Here is a 22956-nt window from a genome sequence, read left to right as displayed (position 1 = left end):
CTGGGTGAGAAAATGTTACTAATTTAATAATTCAAGTTTATCTTTTTTTTTTTTTTCTTTCTTTTATGACTTAATTATTGTTTATTCCTTACTACTATTAGACTAAAAAGTTGTAAAATATCATTTTTATTGTAGGTTGTAGACACTCCAGGTATTCTGGATCATGCTCTTGAAGAAAGAAATACAATTGAAATGCAGGTAATTTTTTATAGATAAATCTAGTGTTTTTAATAAGAAATTACATATTTTTAGAACATTATTTAGGACTGTAAATTGTTAAGAAAGCTATAACTTTTAAAAAGAGGTGTAAACATGTACTGTATTTGAAAAAAACTTTTTCATAATTTTAGAAGATATTTTTTTAAGTTCATGATAACTTATACTTGAATTGGTACTAACTTGAAAAAATATAATACTGTTCTCACTTTCCATAGTTTTTTGTTATCCTATAAATCCTGGATGATTTTGGATGCTATTTGTCATTTTAAATGTTTTCAGAATATTTCTGATGCAATTCTCTAAAATTAATAAGCTTCTTGTTTTCTGTTGCTGATCTTGGAGACTTTTTTCATACTTGTTAAGTTGTAATAGTTTTTTTTTTTTTATTTATCTTGAATTTTACATATGGAAGTGTAAGAAAACCAGGCTCAAAAACATCAAACTAATAACAATTAATCACTTCAAGAGTATGTATATTGCTCATATTTTCAATTTTCTAAGCATTATCATATTAAAGATCATTTTTTATCATAAACTTAACATCTCCATGAATATTTCTTTCCAAAAAATATCATAAATTTTCAAAGTATAAAATGTGTTCAGCAAAATTTTTCAAAATTTTAAGTAATTTATAATTTTTAAGTTGATTTTCAGTTTGGGTTTTACATATTTTTGCATAGTTAACTACAATAAAAGTAAAAAAAAAAATACTAAGTTTTTCTTCAAGGGAATTTAAGCAACATTTTTAAATGCAAAGTTTTTTCTCTGCATTTCATGAAAAGGGAGTTGTAGACATATTTGGTAAAACTTTTAACTTTTAAGAATTTAAAAAGCATAAATCTATGCAAATCTGCAAAAAAACAATACCTGTAAAATATTACTTTTGAAAGTAGGTTTGATTTAAGAGAAAAAAGTTTTTGAAAACCAATTTTGAAACTTGTTTTATATGATCAGAAATTATCTTTATGTGATTTTGTTATAGCTTTCAGCTATCTTAAGAATAATTTAGCAATTCAAAATGAAAAGTTTTTAACAAAAATATTATAAATATTATTATATACAAATATATTAATATACATACATACATACATACATACATACATACATACATACATACATACATACATACATACATACATACATACATACATACATACATACATACATACATACATACATACATACATACATACATACATACATACAACATACATACATACATACATACTTACATTACATAGATTTAGAGCAGTATCTAAATTATTTTCTGTAAGCTCCTCAGTCCTAAAGACATATCTCAGCCATCTTTTGAAGTAATCTAACTAAAAATTTAAAAAGATTTTTTTGTATACTCTTTACAGGCTATAACAGCATTAGCTCATCTGCGTGCTGCTATAATTTATGTAATGGATATCAGTGAACAGTGCAGCAAATCTCTGGAGGAGCAAGTAGAGTTGTTTAATAGCATTAAGCCATTATTCTCAAACAAGCCAATTGTAGTTGCATTAAATAAAGTTGATATTCTCACTCTTGATGATTTACCAGAACAGAAGAAAGATTTATTTAAGCAATTTCAGCAAGAAGGTGCTGTTTTTATTTTTGTTTTAAGATATTTTCAAATATCACAATTAGTAGCTGTTAGATTGAGCTCTAACAAACTATGAGCGTAAACTTTAGGATTGTTTTTATTATAACATCCTCTTAGCAGTGTAAAAAATTCAAAAAACTCCAATCAAAAGGCTGTGCCTTTGGTTGTAATCTAAAGGCTGTGCCTTTGATTTGTTTGTTCATAAAATCTTAAAATGTCTAAATTTTTTAGCAATTTTTTAGTAAATTTTTTAGTTAACTTAACTTTCAACACTTAACAACACTTAAAAACAAATTTCTAATTAAAATGTTAGCAAGGTTTAGTAAAATTTTTTCAAAATTTTTTATATTTTAATATTTTTAACAATCTATTAGCTGATGTTTGCAAATAAGTTGGGAGTAGACAAACTCAGTAGGTGCATCTCACCCTTTATTTCTACATGACATAATAATTGTTATGCTTGCATCTACAAATCTTCTCACAATTTATAGATTTACACAAAGTTCATTGATTTATTTCATGAGTTCTTCAAATCTTTCAGTTGAAATGTCTTTATTGACTGAAATATTTTATCTGTAGATATTTAAAATAATATACATTGTATTAATTTGTTATAGCAAGCAGTAAATGTGTAAAATTATCTTATTACAGGTGTACCAATTATTCCTATGAGTACAGTTTCAGAAGAAGGTGTTATGAATGTAAAAGTAGAAGCATGCGATAGATTGCTTGCACAAAGAGTAGAAATAAAACTAAAGGCAAAAAATGTCAATGACATTGTAAATAGATTGCATGTAACAGTACCCAAACCAAGAGACAATAAAGAAAGACCACCTTTCATACCAGAAGCTGCAAAAGAGCAAAGTAATTTTCCGTTATAGATTTAATAATTTGCAGTCAGTTTCTTTTTTTAAAAAAATTACTATTTTTAAATATTTTTAGTAAAGCTAATGGATCCAGCTTCTAAGAAATTACAGAAGCATTATGAGCAATCATTGTTGGAGGATTATAGTTTTGATGACAAAGCACTTTACTTCGTTAAAGATAATGAAAAGTATGATATCATTCCTGAAATTTTAAACGGCAAAAATATAGCTGACTATATTGATGAAGACCTCTATGAAAAATTAGAGCAGTTAGAGAAAGAAGAAGAACTTCGAGAAGCTGCAGGATTGTACGAGTCAGATATGGTAATTTATTTATTAAAAAAAAAGTACGCAAATCAATTTTCTTTAAATACGTGTATTCAGTGCTAAAGCATTTGTAACTATGTAAAATGATTTTATTTTGAGATTGTTTTTAATTTTAGGATGATTTAAACTCAGAAGATGAGGAAATTCGAAAAACGGCCGTTGCGTAAGATGTTTATTACATATATATTAGGAGGTTAACTTAATTCTGAGGGTTTTTTAAAATTTTAAAATAAGCATAAATTTTAAGTTTAAATATGATTTTAGCATTTTAAATTATAATTTAGCAATTAATCTCGAAAATTCAGAATAATGTTTTAAGTAAATTTGAACAAAAAATTAATTTTTTTTTTAACCAAAAATGACCAGTTTTGAGCCTTCAAAAGATCATTTGCGGCATGCACTGCTTTTATTCTGCTACTGAAAGTCATCGCTAAAACATACGAATACTGGTTTAGACGATTTAAAAGTGGTGATTTTGATCTAAATGACAAGGAGTATCCTGGTCAGCCAAAAAAAGTTTGAATATCTGGAGTTGCAAGAATTATTAGACGAAGATTCAGCTCAAACTCTAAAACAACTGTCCAACACGTTAGGATTGAAGTTGCAGTTAGTAAGCGTTTAAAATTGATGAAAAAGATCAAAAAAGGTAAATGAGTGTAATCAAGGCCTACTTAAATGCATGGCCTTCTTTCCTGCAAAAAAAAAAAAATAGAAGGCCTGTTTGAAAATTGTATATTTGGCTGGATGGACAAACTTTCTCAAAATAATTTTAATTATTGCACTATAAATTTTAAGTAAGTATATCTGGCACAGGATAAAAAAGTTTATGTTGGCTAGCTAAATCTAAGCTCTGCTAAACTTCACTAAACTTTGAATACTCTATTGTGGCTTCTTTTTAATATAAGATAATAATTATGGTTAATAAATGCTTTAATATTGGTTGCACCTCTAATTATATTTGTTATAGAGTTGTCTCAGTTTTTTGCTTTCCAAACTAAAAAAGTATAAAAATTCTCAAAAATAAGCTTCAAAAGTATAAAAGAACTCTAACACAAACTGATTAAAAATGAAACAAAATGTTTTTCTTAAATGCAACAAGGTTATCTGCAACAATCGGATCCCTGACTCTCTTTCTGGTGTTATTAAGATAAATATTTAAAATAACAGTGTGTATGATATCTTTTCCATGACTTTGATGGTTTAAAAATAAAAATGGTTGATGCCCTTCTCTACTGCCAAGAATCAACTTTGCTACTTTACGGTGTTGCTTTTGAGACTGATAAATAACATCAAAAATGTGATCTAGCATAGTAAAACTGTCACAGACATATTCTAAAAGCAGTACTGATGGAGTTGTTAGCCCACCTCTGGACAAGTTTATTTAAATAATTATAATCAGTTGACTCCTGTTGACAATGTTGAGTACAAAGCCATTTGCAACATACTCCTAACTTCTTAATCAATTTTTTGGCAATAAAACCAGCAATATAACTGGCAACCTCACAAGAATCATCCGATAAAATCACACAATCAAAATCTCTTTCTTTGATCTGCTCCATCAAGGATCTAACATGTTGTATATCTTCATCAGCATTGATATCATTTTCAAAAATGTCAATTCCTTCTTTTATCAAACTTTTTATTTGGATTATACTCTCACTATAAATAACATCTTTCAAACTGACAAGGAACCTGCCACTGCTCATTTCACAGTATTGTCTGTATCTTCTTTCTAAGGTATCACTTTAAAAACAAGCAGTCAATATAAATTTGTACTTATCTTTCAGCAGATCTTCAATTAATGAAGCATGACATAATAAAGTTCTTTGCAGTGCTTATGATGTTTGAGGAGATAATGTACACTGCAGGCCAAAAGTTTCTGGACACTTGATATTTTTATATAAAAAGCTAAAATCTATCCTGTACCATTAAATTAATCAATAATGTTAATTTATAATACTTAAACTTACTAATTTTAAGTGTTTATGTAAGTTTGAGGTCAGTACTGACCTCAAACTTACATAAATAAGACAATACTGTTTGTTTTTTTTAATTGTTTATTTTTACTTGATATATAGCGTTACATTACTCTTAAGAGTTTGGTCTACTTAAAGTTATTTATTTGTTAAAATATGAAGTAAATATTTATAATATAATGATATCCGACTAAAATGATTAAGAATATTTTGATTTGTTTAGTTTTCATTTGGTATTAATGACGGTTGCATTAAAAAATCTTGAAAAAAATTTTAAAAGTTTATAATTCGACTATTTAATTAAAAATATGGGTAAAAAACCTTCTTTAACGGTTGCAAAACGTTTTGAAATAATTACATTACATAAAGAAAGTTATTCAGTTCATAAAATTTGCAAAAAATTAAAAGTTGCCAGAAGTACTGTACAAGATACCATCAAACGATGGAAAGAAACAGGTATTTTTGAAGACAAAAAAAAGATCTGGTAGACCACGGAAGACAACAAAAGCAGAAGATAATAGTATAATATTGACGAGTAAAAGAAATCGAAGACTTATGGCCCCGGAAAAAACTTCAGGCTTTAATAGGAGTCATTCAAAATCTATTTCATTTACCACTACGAAATGACGTCTTAGACAAGCAGGACTTTCTGGCCGTATAGCGGTCAGGAAACCGTTGCTACGGATTGGAAATAAAAAGAAAAGGTTACAATGGGCTATAGACCACCAATATTGGACAAAAGAAGACTGAGCAATTGCTATGGACCGATGAGTTCAAATTTGAACTGTTTGGGCAAAGACGTAGAATTTACATCAAAAGAACAACAAAAGAAAAAATGACCCCAGAGTGTTTAGTGCCGACAATCAAGCATGGTGGTGGGTCAGTTATGGTATGGGGATGTTTTTCTTCAGCTGGTATAGGTGACCTAGCTAAAATTGAGGGTATTATGAAAAAAGAACAATATAAAACAATTATAGAAAACAATGCTATACCTTCTGGCTTAGAACTATTGGTCATGGTTTTGTTTTTATGTAGGACAATGACCCTAAACACACCTCAAAATTATGTAAGAACTATATAAAGGAACAAGAGGATAATGGTGTCCTCAAAAACATGACCTGGCCGGCCCAATCACCAGATTTGAAACCAATAGAGTTACTGTGGGAAAAATTGGCCAGAAAGGTCAGACAAAAATGCCTAACATCCAAAGAGCACCTGTGGCAGATATTAGAGAATCCTGGTTATCAATTACACCCGAAATAATAAATAAATTAATAAATAGGATGCCACAGATCGCAAAAAAAGTGATAAAAACTCGTGGGTTATTTTTCGATGAAAAGACTAACAACATTATTAATAATAATAATGTTGTTAGTATTTTTTTTTTTTTTTTTTTTTTTTTTTGTCTTTTTTTTTTTCTTAAATAGTAACTATATGTATCTTTTATAAAATAAATATGATATTTAAATTTTTTTGAAATAATTATGGGAGTTTTAATTAAAAAATTAAACAAAATCCAAGTGTCCGGAAACTTTTGGCCTGCAGTGTATATTTCTCAAAATTTAGAATTTTTGTGTTTTTCCATTTGTTTAACCAGTCAGCAAAAGCTCGAGAAAACTCTGTTTTTTTATTTATATTAGCAGCATTGCCAAAAGAATTATTAGAAAACTGATTTTGTTCATCAAATTTTGAAAATAAATGTCCTGCTGATGAATCAGCAGCTGAAAGGGAATTAACATCTTTAATAATATCCTTTGATAAAAATTTCTGATATTCATCTTCTTGAAATATTCTTTTAGTTGGTTATTTTCTTGGTCCAGATATAATTGGAAGAGAAGCAGTTGCTATGCTAGCAGAGTATATTTTAGGGACAGGCTTTAGGTTATACAGCAAACGAAATCGTTTCTCTAATGCTCCTTTATGTACTAAGTTTTTCTCAAAGTGTTTTAAACAGATCACAGATGATTTTGTAATAATCTAGAAATTTCTATTTGCAAATCTAATCCATAGCTTTCTTAAATCATCATCTTTTGGAAAACTGAAAACTGGAACTACTTCACCATCTAGATAATTGGAGGTACAACCAAGAACACAGCATTTATCAACCATAATTACTATCTATTAATAAAAAGAAGCTGCAATCAAGCATATGAGGTTAGTTGATGTTAAGATTTAGAAAACGCTGAAGTTTTTATCCTATGCCGGATAGACTCATTTAAAATTTATAGCGCAATAGTTAAAATATGTTAAAAAAGTTTGTCCATCCAACAGAATATACGTTTTTTAAACTGGCCTTCTTTTTTTTCTTCGATTAAAGCAGGAAAGAAGGCCGTGTATTTAAGTAGGCCTTGGTGTAATGCATTTTAAGAAAGAGATTTGGAAGGAAAATTGGTAATGTTTGAAAACCTTCTCCAAAGGTATAAAAGAAAATCCTTTTTGCATCGAATTATTACAGGTGATGAAAAATGAATCTATTTTGACAATCCAATGCGAATAAAATCGTTGTGTGACCCTGGTCAAGCGTCATCTACGCCAAAGCGAAATATCCATGGTAAAAAAGTTATGCTTTGCATCTGGTAGCGTATTATAAACTGGTAAAACCTGGAGAAACTATAGCAGGCATATGCTACCAACAACAAATGATTGCTTTGAATCAGTCTCTTAAAGAAAAACGACCAAAAGACACAAAATTATTTTTCAGCACGATAACGCTCGTCCACCTGTTGCAAAATGCGTAAAAGAAACGCTTGAAGAGGTAAGATGGGGTGTTTTACCCCAAACGCCATATTCACCTGACATTGCTCCATCAGATTATCATTTGTTTCGGTCAATTCAGTATTCATTTGGAGAGCAGCATTTTAATTGCTTTGAAGAAGTCAAAAATTGACTTGAATGTTGGATAGCTCAAAAACCAGAAAAATTATTTTACAATGGAATTCACATGTTGAAAAGATGGGAGAAGGTTGTTGCAAGCGGTGGAAATTATTTTGATTAAATACATTTTTTATTATTTAGATATATAATAAAAAATATATTTTTTATGATAATAAAAAACCCTAAAAATTAAGTTTATATATATATATATATATTTTAAATGACGACATCTTGTATGAGAGTTGAATAAATTTAATATATGAACTTCAATAAATACGAATTCTCTCAATACTAATTTTTTATTTTATCTAAGAAATTTTCGATAGATTATTGATACTATCATCTTCAGCTTAATTACAAATATTTATTAAATTAAATTACAAACAAACATTAACGGTAATGTCACTTTTTAATGGCTTCTTTAAACTTCGCTTTAGTTGGGCTTCTTTAATATTTCGTAGGTATAAAAAGTATGGCGTCCAGAATTGCGTTTTTACATATTGACCGTCATCTAAATTCATACCTCCATTTTTAGGTCCGCATTTGTTGAACTGAATTTCGATTGCCTCTCGAACTTTTCTTTCAAATTTTTTGGGTTCTACTTTTAGCGTCTTTACTTGATCCCATTTTATATTACATGAACATTTAATTTTATGATGGCCAATTGCAGATAGTTCTAATTTTTCTTCAAAAACATTTTTTTGGTGTTGTTTTGTTCTTGTTGCTATTTTCATTTTTGTTTCGCCGATGTATTTTTGTTTACACTCGCATTCTATTAGGTTTACACTAAAGTATTTTGCTTACACTCGCATTCTATTAAGCTGAAGATGCTAGTATCAATAATCTAGCGAAAATTTCTTAGATAAAATAAAAAATTAGTATTGAGAGAATTCGTATTTATTGAAGTTCATATATTAAATATATATATATATATACACACCATGGCTTACTATATAACAGGCCTTGCCAACAAGCGGCTTGCGTAAAAAACTGGAGGCAAGATAGTTTTATGTTTGAAAAACTAGAAAGCCGTTTTACAAAATAAATACGGGGGTATTTTTTTTGTAACAATAATAATTATATAGCATTAAATAATTATTATAAAATTAACAAAATAATTTTCATTTAAAATTTATTTGATAAAGTTAATTAAAGTTGAATATATATATATATATATATGCATAAATTTAATATTTGCATAAAATTAACAATAACCAAACACCCGTCATTATTTTAACTAACTTCCAAATTAAAAAAAAAAGTTAGTTGAGAGGTGAAGGATTAAGCAAAGGATTTAATTTAGTATTTAGAAAATGGTTCGTCGATGTTGTGTAACAAATTGCAATGGCAATTATAATCCTCAGAATAGAGTTAAAACATTTAGACTTCCAAGAAACATTGAAGAACGAAAACGTTGGATTGCTATAATACCAAGAGATAATGTTCCTGATACTGATAACACCGTAGTATGTGAAAGACATTGGCCAAAAAATTATTCAACTGTTACTGTTTATGGGAAGCTAAGACCTCGTGATGCTCCGTCAGTATTTGATTGCATAAAGCCAAGCTTAGTTCCTACTGTACCCATGCCACTTAGAAAAACATCAAAAAGTCTTAATAGTGCTCGCTGGCAAGAAGAGGATGAGTTAGCAATATTTAATTCACAAGAAAAAATAGAAAGTATTAATGTTTTATGTGAAAAGTTAAAAACTAATGAATTTAATTTTGCTATTATTAATTATTTATGCAATGATATATTACATATTCAGTCTTCAGACTTTTTAAAGGAAAGTGCTATTCCTAGATTTCTTCTTTGCATAAATAAAGATCTCACTTTTGAAGCATTTCATTGTGGAGTTAAAATTAGTGTTATGACTTTATCATCTAACCGAGTTTATATTATGAACAAATTTTCTCATATCCAAGAAGCATTAAGATTTTTAAATTGTTGTGAAAGAACACCCAAAAAAGAAGTTGTATATCAACAAATTTTGTCAATGAATAAAACATGTATTGGGGAAAAAAAGTATCCAGTTGAAACAATTGTGCGAGCATTTGAGTATTTTTCTCTTTCACGATCAGCCTACAATCGTATCAGAGAAGATTTTGAACTTCCAAGTTTACGCACTTTAGGAAGAATTACATCTAAATGTAAATCTTTAGATGATACCACTTATATCAGAAATATTTTCTCTAATCTCAGAGATGATAGACAAAAAACATGCATTTTACTTCTTGATGAGGTTTATGTTAAACCAATGTTGCAGTATCATGGTGGCATAGTATTTGGTAAATCAGTTAACAAACCTCATCTATTAGCAAACACAGTACTGAGCTTTTTGGTTGTAACATTGTTTAATGGACCAAAATTTCTTTACAAAATGTTACCAGTCAGAGAACTTGATGCTGAGTTTCTTTTTGAACAGACAACCTTGATTCTTGATGCAATTAAAAATAATGGGGGCAATGTTGTTGCTATTGTCTGTGATGGTAACAGTGTCAATCAGAAATTTTATAACTTTTTTGAAAAAAAAGAAGCATGGTGCACTAAAGACAATATTTTTCTTTTATTTGATTATGTTCATTTATTAAAAAGTATACGTAATAACTGGATTACAGAAAAAACTCAAGAACTTGAATTTTATATTGATGGTGAAAAAAAAATAGCACGGTGGGTTGATATTATTAATTTGTACAAGCTTGAAACGAAAAACATTGTTAAAATGTCTAAATTAACGGAAGTTTCTGTTTATCCAAAGCCGATTGAAAGACAAAAAGTTATCACTTGTCTGCAAGTGTTTTGTGATGAAACATTGTCAGCATTAAAAAGTCATCCAGACCTGCATGATAATGAAGGGACGATTATTTTCATCTCTAAAGTCATTGAATTTTGGAAAATTTGTAATGTTCACAGTCCGTATGCAGACATTTGTTTAAAAGATTCTAATCGAGCTGCTATTGCTTCTGCTAATGATGACAATTTAAGCAAACTTTCTGCAATGGGTGATTTTGCTATACAAATAAAAAATACAGAAAAAGGAAAAAGAGTCAAATTACTAACAAGAGACACTGCTAGTTGTTTAGCTCAGACCTGTTATGGTTTGGTTCAGTTGTCAAAATATCTTTTAGATACAACTCATCAGTATGTATTATTAGGCAACTTTACAACAGATCCATTAGAAAAGCTTTTTGGAAAATTAAGACAAGGCTCAGGAGGAACTTATTTTATTTCCGTTCAACAAGTTCTTGAAAAAGTAACTATATACCGTACAAAGTTGCTATTAAAGTTTGAGAAAAGTTCAGATGTGTTAGCCAATCTAGGTTCAGATCACTCTTGTCCAAAATGTAAATTTTTACCAAGCGAGGGTATTTGCAACGTTATTGACAAATTACCTGCTCTGTGTGATTCATTGACCGTCGATATTAAAATGTCATTAGTTTATATTGCAGGGTACATTATTCGTGAAGATGAAAATCCAGATGACACCTTTTATTTCTATGAAGCGTATGGAAACTTTGTAAAGGACTTAAATCGAGGAGGTTTAACAATTCCTGGTGACAAAGTTTGTCAATGGGCAACTTACTGTTACATTCTTTTTTATGAAGTATATAATGACACTTGTCGGTCATCACTGTGTAACCTCCTTATGATGCTATCAGAATTTTATTCATTAGGTATGCAAAGACATCATGGATTAACAATGACAAATATTTTATTTAATAATTATTGTCGACTCTATTCACCTCGTTCACACAAGGAGCCAAAGCAGAAGCTGATAAAACTCAGCACAAAGTAAAATGTTTTTAACAAAAACTGTAAAATAGTGTTTAGTAAAATATCTAAAAAGCTTGTATTTACTTTTTATTCTCTAAAGATTTTATCTCTTTTTTTTCTCAAAAATTTATTTTTGATACTTAAAAAACCCATTAATAAATTTTGTGGTAAATGCTAATATTAAATTACAGCAAAATATAAATCTATATATACTAACTAAATTGTTTAAACATAATTAGCTTTAGATACATTTAAGTTAATTTAAAATTGTTATAAATGTTATTTGTTAGTTATATTACAATGTTAGTTATAAACAAAATTAAAAAAATAATAATAATAAATTCATCTTTTCACTTTTTATAAGTTACTTTTAGTAGATATATCATACAAATATTTTATTCATGCGAAAATCACCTAACTGAGAATGTAAATTATTGCGAAGTAATATTTTTAATCTTGCCTCCAGTTTTTTACGCAAGCCGCGCGTTGGCAAGGCCTGTTATATAGTAAGCCATGATACACACACAAACACGCACACCTTTTAAAAATGCTTTTCCAATTTCATGTTATCATTATTCAACAATATATTTAGCATTCGTAAACAAAAAAAAATTCGAGTCCAAGAACATCGTGAAAAGAAAACTAAAGGAGGAAATGCGTCTGTTCTACCACGAAAAGCTTCTCTTAGAGTAAGTTTTTTAAACGGGAAAGGTAGAAAATTTTGTATAACAATTATAATTGACTTAACTGTAATTTTAAAACTTTTTCAGTTAGAGAGGTTTGGGCGCCCATCTAAAAGAAAAGCTAGTGCTGCTAACATGGATGACGAGGATATAGATATGGTTTGTTCAATTTAAAGTTTTTTTTTTTTTTTTTTTTTTTTTTTTTTTTTTGTATATTGTAAATTTGTAAACTGCTCGATCATTTTTCAATTCTTAGGAACCCAATGAAAACTTTACGGAGCTAAACTCATCTTCAAGAAAGGTAGCAAAAAAACCAAAGTCAGATTCCTCTCTCGTAAGAAAGCCTTCGTTGAATCACCCAAGTCTTTCTCTACCGCGCGATGTTTCTGGTATACGTGATCCAGTGAAACGAGCTAAAGCAAGAAAGGTGACACGAACGTTCCAAAGAAAGTTTAATATGCACGGTAAAGCAGGTAAGTCATGAAACTTTTTTGTGTCAATGGTTTTAAAAACTTAAGGGCCATTTTAAAAGACAGGTTGTCTTATAAAAATATATATTGTTTATACAAAAAAACAACACTATTGTATTAAAATACCAAACTTTTGGTTTGAAACAAAGGGTAAAATCTTTTCTTGAAATCGCTTAAAAAATCTTGTTCAAATCTCTTAATTCTATGCCATGGTGAGTTAAGTTTTCTTACCAAGCAGTTTCCATCGTTGGGATGTTGTATTGATCATAATTTCTCATTGTTGAGGTTAGAATAGAGCCGATGATTTTAATTTTTGTGTTTTTCAGGAGAATCGGATCGTCATATACATTCTAAGATGCCGAAACACTTGTTTGCTGGAAAACGTGGTTCAGGAAAAACAGATCGCCGATGATGTATATAAGAATATAAAAAAATGTCGTTTCTTTAAGTTTTGTCTTTTGTTATTTTTCTGAATAAAATTTTAAAGCAGCTAACAGAATAAAATCATAAAACAGCTTACAAGATAATTCCTTTTAAAATCTAAGTGTAAATTTTAAAGCGTGTGTTTTTACGGAAAATTAAATTTCGAATGATTTTTAAACAAACAACCTTCGTGATTGAAAGAAAATATATAAAGTTAAATCGATTCTTGTCAAATTTAGAAGCATCAGGAAATGCAAAAGTTTCAGGAACAGAATTTACTTGTTGATACTTTGAGTTTCTTGAAGTATATACTTTTAAACATTCATGAACTCTCCTGATTACCTTTATGTTTAAACTGAACAATTGAAAGAAAAATCAAGACCTTTTAAAATTTTATCAGTTTTCTCCCTTATTTAATCAACACTTACGCGCACGAATAGGGTTTGAAATATCTTGCGGTATTTTCGATCTCGAGATTTTGAGAATACATTTACCAGGATTCATAATTACCGATTCTTGAATATTAAACATATTAAGTTAAATTCTATTAGGAAATTAACAAAATGACACACTCAAACTAGATTTATTATATAAAAAAAAGTACTTTGTATTTTTTAGGATATGGGATATTCCATGAGAAAGTGGGACAAGCATGTAACCCACCATCTCAGATTTTCTTCATATTTTGTCAAAATGATCACCAACATCACATAGAAAACCTTGTAAAATTTCAGCACTGTAATCAAATTGGTTTTTGAGATATCGTTATTTCAAAATCACCTATATCGGAGGATTTTTTCATTTGGCGGCCATCTTGGTTTTCGTGTTGTTTTTGTTTTGCATGTTGTTGTAAAACCATACATGTGATCAAACTGAAATTTTGCACCTTAATAGTTTTGAAGATGAGGAATCAGAATATAATGTTTTATTTTATACAAAAGCTATGGGAACAAAGTCAAATTGATGATTTTTTTTCTTTAATAATTTATTTCTAAAGTTGTAATAGCACTTTTGTACAGTTGGTATTTTATCAAATGATCAATGCCATAAAATGGTATACACTAAATCAACTGGATTGACAGATATTTCAAGTTATTCAGAGAGAGAGATAGATATTATTATGACGATCTGGGTTATCAATATTAAATGTTAATGTTAAAGTCTGTTTTCATCATGAACAACTTTTACTTAACAGATTTGCTAATTCCCAAAAGAAATGTTTTGACCCGTTTAACCGTCTGGTCAATAACCGGGTACCCGGGTATCCATTCCAGTTTCCAAAGTAGAATTTGTTAACGTCTCTTTAAAACATTTTTATGACTGCTCGGATCCCCAAAGTTGAAGTAGTTTGACACCACTTTTTCGTCAAAACTTTTTGGAATCAATCATTCAATAGCAGTTATTAACTATAAAACTTGATACCTCCTCCGTTCAATAACCGGGTACCCCGGTACTCACTTAAGTTATTATAAATGAAAGCCGGGTTTATGCACAATAATAAGACTGTTTATTAAAGTATTTTTTTTATTTAAACACATTGCCATAAAAAATAACAAAGAAGTTAATACTTTCACACACTCCTCACATGTCGTGGTTGAAACACAATGCTCATCACAAATAGGGAACTCACATATCGAACATGACTTTCGAGTTTTGCGACGTTTTTTAAATTCGCTGGTGAGACAAACATGGCATACCCCAGTAATCTTTTTCCTTCTGGTTGAATCGAGTTGTGCCTGGGGTTTAGAAGATTTAGATGCTGTTGGTTGCACATACGGATTTATTGCTCGACCAAAAAAACTTTCAACTGCCACTTTCGTAGTAAACTGCCTCATGATTTGTGGATTATGCGAACGTTTTTTAACAAACGGAGTACACAGCTCTCTGCCCAGTTGCCGATAAAACAATCGTCGCTCATATGATTTTTTTGGAAGCACTTTATTATTCTTATAATAAAGGATATATGCTGCAAGGCAGGTAACATCGAGAATATTGTAGAAAAATGCTAGAGGCCATTTTTGAGTTAATCTTTTAGTAGTGTATCTACCAAGCATTTTATCCATTGTGCCAACACCAGCTTTTGACCAGTTGTAAAATTCAATAATTTCTGGTTTTTTCTTTGCATCATCACCGATCTTTGCTACCTGATGCATTGTTGATAACATAATCACTGCTTTGTTTTGGGCACATAACTACACATGGTTACTTTTTCATGAAAGCCAAACACGGTGGATAGATCTTCTCGTGTTTTCAATGCAGCCATTGCTGGTGGAATACATGTCTTATTTTTCTTTAAAGTGCCAACAATTGTTAGATCCCAGGATAGTAAAGATTTTGCCAATGACAGAGTAGTGAAGTAATTATCCATTGTAATGTTTCTACCGGATCCTTTGTATTGTACTACCAAGTCTTTTACAACTCTCTCATCAACATTTTTCTCACTTGATTACGAGTTTTCTGCATCACATATCCACCATTTTTTAGTTCCATACTTGGCTGGCTTTGATGGAATATATTGAGTGAACTTAGTTCGACCCCGATATGGGTAAAGGTGCTCTGTTGGGTTATAATGTTTTGCTAAATTACTATTAAGCATTGTCCAAATGTCTCGTATTGGAGCAGCTTTATCAACCTCCATGCGTTGAGTACGAGTATTGGCATCATCAAATCTAATAAAACGAATGATGTTCTAAAAGCGATTGATGCCCATTGCTGCACAATACAATGAATATGAGTACGACTGCCTCATATCCTTTGTATTGTCAGTATTTGAGTTGTTGGCGCCAGAGGTTATCAAAATAGCCAGGAATGCATAAAATTCCTGAAGTTCAAGATTTTGCCACACTAGTTGTTTTTTCATTGGATTTTCTTCATTATATGTTGTATATGTTGAGTTTGCTTTTTTATTCGTATGACGTATAATGATATCAGCCATTTCTGGAGTGAGAAATATTTTGAATGTGTCTAGTATTGACAGCATGTTCATATTTCTTTTAGGCCCACACCCCTGTCGCACAATATTATGCCTTGCAACTTGATGTTCACTTTTTGGTATCTCACTTAGTACCATCTTTTGCTGTCCACTTAGTACCATCTTTTGCTGTCATAGTTGGCCCACTAACTGGCGTTTCTAATTCACTTTCTTCATCTTCGTCATCATCATCTTCTATTTCACTTTCTTCATCTTCGCCGAGTGCATTCTCATCAACTTCTTATAAAAATATACACAATATATAAAACATTATATTTCAAAATCATTGTTGCATAATAGAAAATAGAATTGTAAATTACCAGTATCATCAAATTCCGAAGCTGCCACTTCACTCTCTGGTAAAAAATCATCATCGTCACTATCCAACACGTGGCCATTGCCAGATTCTTCACCATCAAATATTTCAAAAACATTTTCATTGAAAAAAGTTTTCAGTTTATTATTTTATTTTTTGATTAAAAGTACAAAACAATTTATTCAAAAAAAAAAACAAAGAAATTACTCATTACCGTTGAAAACCTAATTTATCCATCGTATTTCCATAACTCCATCCATCATCCATTGCAAAAATTTCATTTCAATTGCAAATTTTTTAATTTAAAAAAACGGCAAGAACTTTTCGGACAACCCAATATAATTAAGAAAAAATGTTTTAAGAAAAATTAATTTAGATTAAATATTTAATCCAAAAATTGATTAAATGAAAAAAAACCATCTAAACGTTTTTCTGTATTTTCAAACTGAACAAATTTTAAACGTCCCATCGACGTCTTTCATACGTTTCTTATGGAATGTCTTTAAGACGTTCCACATAGATGTCTTTAGGACGTTCCACGCAGGACGTCTTTCTGTATATCCAAACCAAACAAAATAAAGACGTCTTAAAGTCGTCCGCGTGTCCACTGGGCAATGGGCTTACTCCTTGTGTAGAAAAAATGCCCCAAATTATCATACTTCCTCTATCATGTTGTAATTTTGAATTTAGTACCGAACGTTATTTCGGGAGCCAATAGGGCTCTACAAATTTCTACCATTACTTCCAAAAAGATTAAACTTAGATTCATCTGAGGAAGCTGCTTTTTTCAAATCTTTAGTTCGCCAATTAAGTTGATCTTTGGTAAATTATAATCGGATCTTTTATTCTTTTTACAGATAATGGTTTTTTAATACCAATGCGACCAAAAAGTCCCACACCTAGCTAATGTTAGTCGTAGTACTGTGACATGAACATACTAATATCTCATACCAACATATCATAATGATTGCAAACAATTAGTCTTTTTTAAAATAATCTAAAGCACTAAATGTCGCTAGCCGGAAACTTATGCACACTACTATATGAGATGGTTTTTACTGTACTACTTTTATATACTACTGTATTTATGGTTTTTACTGTATTACAGTAAAAACCATCAATACAGTAGATGAACTTTTTATGAAAAAATATTTGTCACCCAAAGTAATTTTTCATAGTTATAATTAAATACATAAATGTATATAAGACATAATAAACAACATAAATATAATTGTTAATGCTGTTTATAGACAACCAGCAAGGAATTTGAAAGAGAACAAAATTAGTGAAATCTTGATTAGGAAGGCGCAGTTACGTAGTAAAAAAATTCCAAGAATTTTTCATTTGAAAACTTTTTTTGACTATTTACATTCTTTTTATTCAAAATACTCAAATCTCAACTGAAGAAACTTGAATGTAAAATGTGCAAATAAATGTGATTGTAAGATAAGAAGTTAAGGAATCTGTGAGTTTTTTTTCCTTGAAACCATTAAAAAAAAGTCTAATCCTGTGTTTAAGTGATCAATCCCAGGATTTTAGGGTTGTAAAAAATCACAGATTCCCAGCCCTACGCACATTTTGAAAAAAACATTCCGGTAGAAATTCCAGTATACTTCAGCTATAATCCAGACCTGGGAAATCTCCAGTAGTTGACTCCTCTTTTGAATTCTCATAAACGCACTGATGAATCTCAAAGGTATTAGCAATCATCTAAAACCGTACACGTCTTTTTTAGTCTAAAAAATTTGTACCTGCCAAATGCATAACACAGGCCTGCAAAATGAGAGTCATAACTTCCTCTCTGGAATTTGATAGCTGATTCTAGGGTATTTTGGTGCGCTGATTATGAATATGTACTTAGTTTTTCTCTATCACCTCCAGATTTTTCAAAAAAGGCACAGATAGAAAATAGCAAAAAAGCAGAAGATTTCACATAAAAAAATATATATTTAAAACAGAACATTATTTTTAACTTAAAAAACTACTAAAATATAATAACAACTTAACACTAGTCTAAATAACATTTAAATTTCATTTGTGGAACCTGGTCCTTTTCTCCTGGAAGCTTCGGTTGTGCGATTTTCGCTTAAATTTCCGGTTTGGATCGTCGCGCTTCAATAACCAACAATAGTCCGCCATCATGTTGGTATTCCATCTTCCTTGATACCGGACTTCAAGCTCTTTCAAATCTTGGTGAAATCTTTCGCCTTGTTCTTCGCTAACGGCTCCTAGATTTTCTGGGAAGTAATCAATATGAGAATTTAAGAAATGAAGTTTAATGCTCATATTACAACCCATTACACCCAAATTGGAAATCATTTTGGGCACTATTTCTTTATAGTCGGAGCTTTTATTGTTCCCCAAAAATTTTGTCACCACTTCCTTAAATGACTGCCATGCTTGCAACTTGATATCATTAAGTTTTTCATCAAACTTTTCATCCGACATTAATTTCCTAATATCAGGGCCGACGAAAATTCCTTCTTTTATCTTAGCTTCTGATAAAGATTGAAAAACTGAATGCAGATATTTGAAGCCTTTCCCCTCTTTATTTAAAGCCTTCACAAATTACTTCATTATACCCAATTTGATGTGCAATGGTGGCAGTAAAACTTTTTCTCTGGGAACCAAACTCTGTTTAAGTACGTTTTTGAATCCTGGGGTTAGTTCAGTTCTTGGAGTCCATTCCTTTTTGGTTCAATGATGTTGTTTATCCCGGCTATCCCACTCGCAAAGAAAGCACGGGTATTTTGTATAACCACCTTGTTGGCCTAGTAGCATGCTTATGATTTTCAAATCTCCACACAACATCCAACCGTGTTGCTCATTAGCTATATTAGTCAAAAGCTTTTCCAAATTTTCATAACATTCCTTTAAATGGACAGAATGTGCAACAGGTAACGAGGCATATGTATTCCCATTATGCAGAAGAACTGCTTTCAAACTTCTTTTTGAGGAGTCAATAAACAATCTCCACTCGTTAGGATCGTATTCAATGTCGTACATTTTCGTCAAGCCTGGAATATCTTTACAGAACACTAAATCTTCATCTTCAGCGAAGAATGGAAGAAAATCTTTTTCTCTGTGACGGTACCATGAAAATGAAGTACCAGGTGCCAGCATATTTCTTTCTTTTAATTGTGATCCGAGGAGTTCCGCTGCATCTTTGGGAAGATTCAAATCTCTTGTTAAGTCGTTTAAATGTGACTGTGAAAAGAGCTGACAAGCGTCAGAATCTCCATGAAATTCAGGATCAGATTGGTGTACATCCTCTTCCTCTATATCACAGTCAGAATTTTCAATTTGTAGAGCTGGAACCGGGGGCTGCACCATTTTTGAATCGCCAAATATTGCAGGCGTAACTGATGACACGTTTGGATAGTTTATGTCCCTTTTATTTTTTGAATTGTATCCAGTTATGTCACAACAACAAAAGTAGCAATCTTTAACATGGTCGTTAGGCTCTCTCCATAGCACAGGCGAAACGATTTTGAAGCTATTTTTCTGTCCTTTTGACCACTTGCGAAGTTCTAATAAACAAGTCGTACAAATTTTATGAGGTGCCCAAGTTTTGTCTTGGTTACTTAAAACGAGTCCAAAATAACTTTTATAAATATTTTTTACAAAGTCTGTAATACTGTTTCGTTGTTTTATCACCATAAATTTCCCGCAAATATAACAGAAACAATTAGGAGAGTTTACACAACTTCGCGATGCCATTTTAAAGTTTATGTTGCAAGATGCGCACTTCAACTGTTAAATTTCTAAATCAGTGCGGGTACTTATACAAAAATCCTTTGGTTTATCTTAATTACACCCTTTTCTAATAATATTCACAACAATTAGTTAATATTACCAAATCATTATGTAATAATGAGCTCATTACTAAATTAAGCCAAAATGACCCGTTTTTGACATGTTTAATGCGAATTACTAATACTTATTATGTAGTCATTAACAAATTACTAATTGGCGTTAATTTCTATGTTCCCTTACACTAATTATATGAAATAAAAATTGAGCTGAAGTAAATTAATAACGTTTTAGACATTTCAAAAGGTAGGCGCTCAAACATTTTAAAGCAAAATCTTAAATATTCCATATCAAAAATCCTGACGTGATGGATTTTTTTAATTATTTTTCTCGTAATCAGCACATCAGAAACTATAAAAAACGTTACTCAGATTTTATAAACTAATTGAACCATTGCAGGCCTGTGTAATTAGAAAATAAGTCTCTGGGTTTGAGTTAAGTTTTGGCATGGTGCAAGACTTAGGATTAAAATTAAAACATTAAAAGATCTCAAGATTACTTTTGGTATTGTTTTTCTCTAAATGCACAAGTTGTCTGCGATAGCAAATACTATTTCATAGATCTTGAGTGCAAATGGCCAGGGTATAATGCAACTATGTTAGCTAATTCTACTCTTCATAGAAAATAATTGAAGGCACTTTACCTTAAAGATGCAGTTTGTTAAAAGTTATGACTCAATTCTGAACTATTTATTTGGAGAGCTAGCCTACTCTTTAACTAATTTTTGCATAAAGTTCATCAAAATTCTTATAAAATTATATAAAATCAGGAATTATTATATAATAGCATGTTATGCTCTGCAAAAATCAAATAGAGTGTACTTTAGGGAGGTTTTAAAAAAATGGAGTTTCTTAAAAATGATAAAAGTAAAAATATAAAAGTTTTCTATTGTTGTTTATAGCTGTTTTGTTCTCTATAACTTTTTTGAAAAAAAAATTGTGACCTATATGCTAGGAAATTTTAAATTTTCTTTGAGACGAATGTTACGCGTGACATTGCCGAGTACTAATATTATTTAATTTTAGATCTCGGTTTTATCGAGAAACAAAAAAAGCAATTCAGCAATAGTATAACACTTTTCATTTACTCTAATCAACTAAATTGTTTTGATAACTAAACAAAACAGATATAACTCTCAGTATATCAACAATCTATCGGTATCTTTTTAACATCTCTTGGAAAAAATGAATCTGTTTTTTCCAGTACACCGTGAATTTTATATTAATATTGAAACGGAGGACGCGAATCGATCCAAGATGATTTCTTATAATCTTCAATTTACGTTGTAATGCTAAAATGTTTAATAGCTTTGATTACTTTATTTTTATTAGTGCATCGTTGGTATAACCATCATTCTTTACTACGTCGTTGGTATGACCCAACGTCTATTCTAAAATCGTTCCAAAACAATATTTGCATTAGTGGTCTAAACATAAAAAAAACTCCCTTAAACTTTAGAGTTTTTAAAAGTACAATTTCAAAGACATACACCTAACAAATATGGCATATTAGTATCTTAGTAAATCCTTTGCATATACCAAGCCAATTATCGTTCTAATACGCTTTATCAAATGCTAAATAGTATACTCAGATAAGCTATTAGAGATAATTATATAGTTGTTCATCATTGATAACAATGTCAGTTTCAAAGTAAATTTAAATTTTCAAAAGTTAGATAGTGAAAGCCTGAATTCTAAGGTGGGCTTTAACTTAGTTTCACTTTTAAAGTAAAAAGCGAATTAATTTTGTCACTTAACAAATCAAAGAAGTCGTCTTTTTTAAGGAAGATATTTCTTTAGGAAACCTAGTAAAATGTCTGAAAAACTTGATTAGTAAAAACAAAAAAACAGTCGTTTTCTTTAACAGTCGTTTCATTTATCACTTACAATTAAATAGGTAACGGTGGAATTATAAACCTTTCCTCCTAGAAGACATTGGAATGCTTGAACTACAAGGGAGCGCGTAAAAAAAACAAAGCATGAGATTTAAGCTACTATAAAAATGATCTAATAGTTTAAGGATTTATGTAAAATAATTTCATTTGAAATGTCAATAGCTAAATCGTGTTACAAGGCGTACAAGATTCTTTTAAGAAAACAATAACAAATTAGAAAGTCCATAAAAAAGAAAAGATAAAAATAACAGTAAATTTTAGGGATGTGGCAAAGTCAATCCTTTTACAAATGCTAATTATAAAATATAGAAATTTAATGTGTGTGTGTATATATATATATATATACACATACACATACATATACATATATATACATACATATATATATATATATATATATATATATATATATATATATATATATATATATATATATATATATATATATATATATATATATACATACAAATATACACACACAGACACACACACATATATATACATACATACATACATACATACATACATACATACATACATACATACATACATACATACATACATACATACATACATACATACATACACACACACACATATAATGTACACATGTAAATATATACACATATACCTACATATACCTACATACACACGCACAAACGAGTTGATTGATTGCAAACATCATACACTTTGTGTATTTATCTGAATTAAAAGATGCAACTTAAAAAATTCAAGGAATTGTAAGATAGAAAATCGACAGA

General features: G+C 30.0%; 2 protein-coding genes across 2 annotated transcripts in view; both read left to right on the top strand.

Moving 5' to 3' along the window:
- Positions 1 to 13226, top strand: part of LOC145189766 (GTP-binding protein 4-like) — a 31556-nt gene extending 18330 nt beyond the window's left edge. Inside the window, exons 6-14 of the mRNA XM_090090881.1 lie at positions 136 to 198; positions 1581 to 1803; positions 2459 to 2671; positions 2750 to 2997; positions 3117 to 3163; positions 12218 to 12314; positions 12396 to 12467; positions 12565 to 12781; positions 13105 to 13226. Of these exons, the coding sequence (XP_089947007.1) occupies positions 136 to 198; positions 1581 to 1803; positions 2459 to 2671; positions 2750 to 2997; positions 3117 to 3163; positions 12218 to 12314; positions 12396 to 12467; positions 12565 to 12781; positions 13105 to 13190 (1266 nt within the window). The 3' untranslated portion in view covers positions 13191 to 13226. The remainder of the gene's footprint in view (positions 1 to 135; positions 199 to 1580; positions 1804 to 2458; positions 2672 to 2749; positions 2998 to 3116; positions 3164 to 12217; positions 12315 to 12395; positions 12468 to 12564; positions 12782 to 13104) is intronic.
- Positions 9042 to 11751, top strand: LOC149886906 (uncharacterized). The gene has a single exon (XM_090090879.1). The coding sequence runs from the start codon at positions 9164 to 9166 to the stop codon at positions 11645 to 11647; it is 2484 nt and encodes an 827-aa protein (XP_089947005.1). The 5' UTR covers positions 9042 to 9163; the 3' UTR covers positions 11648 to 11751.
- Positions 13227 to 22956: the final 9730 nt, after the last annotated feature.

The sequence above is a fragment of the Hydra viridissima genome, unplaced genomic scaffold, assembly GCF_058129835.1.
Source record: "Hydra viridissima isolate aposymbiotic clone 2 unplaced genomic scaffold, HvirCarnegie_v1 scaffold_6, whole genome shotgun sequence".
Lineage (NCBI taxonomy): Eukaryota > Metazoa > Cnidaria > Hydrozoa > Anthoathecata > Hydridae > Hydra > Hydra viridissima.
The sequence above is the reverse complement of the archived record's forward strand: the minus strand, read 5'-3'. Positions and strand labels throughout refer to the sequence as shown.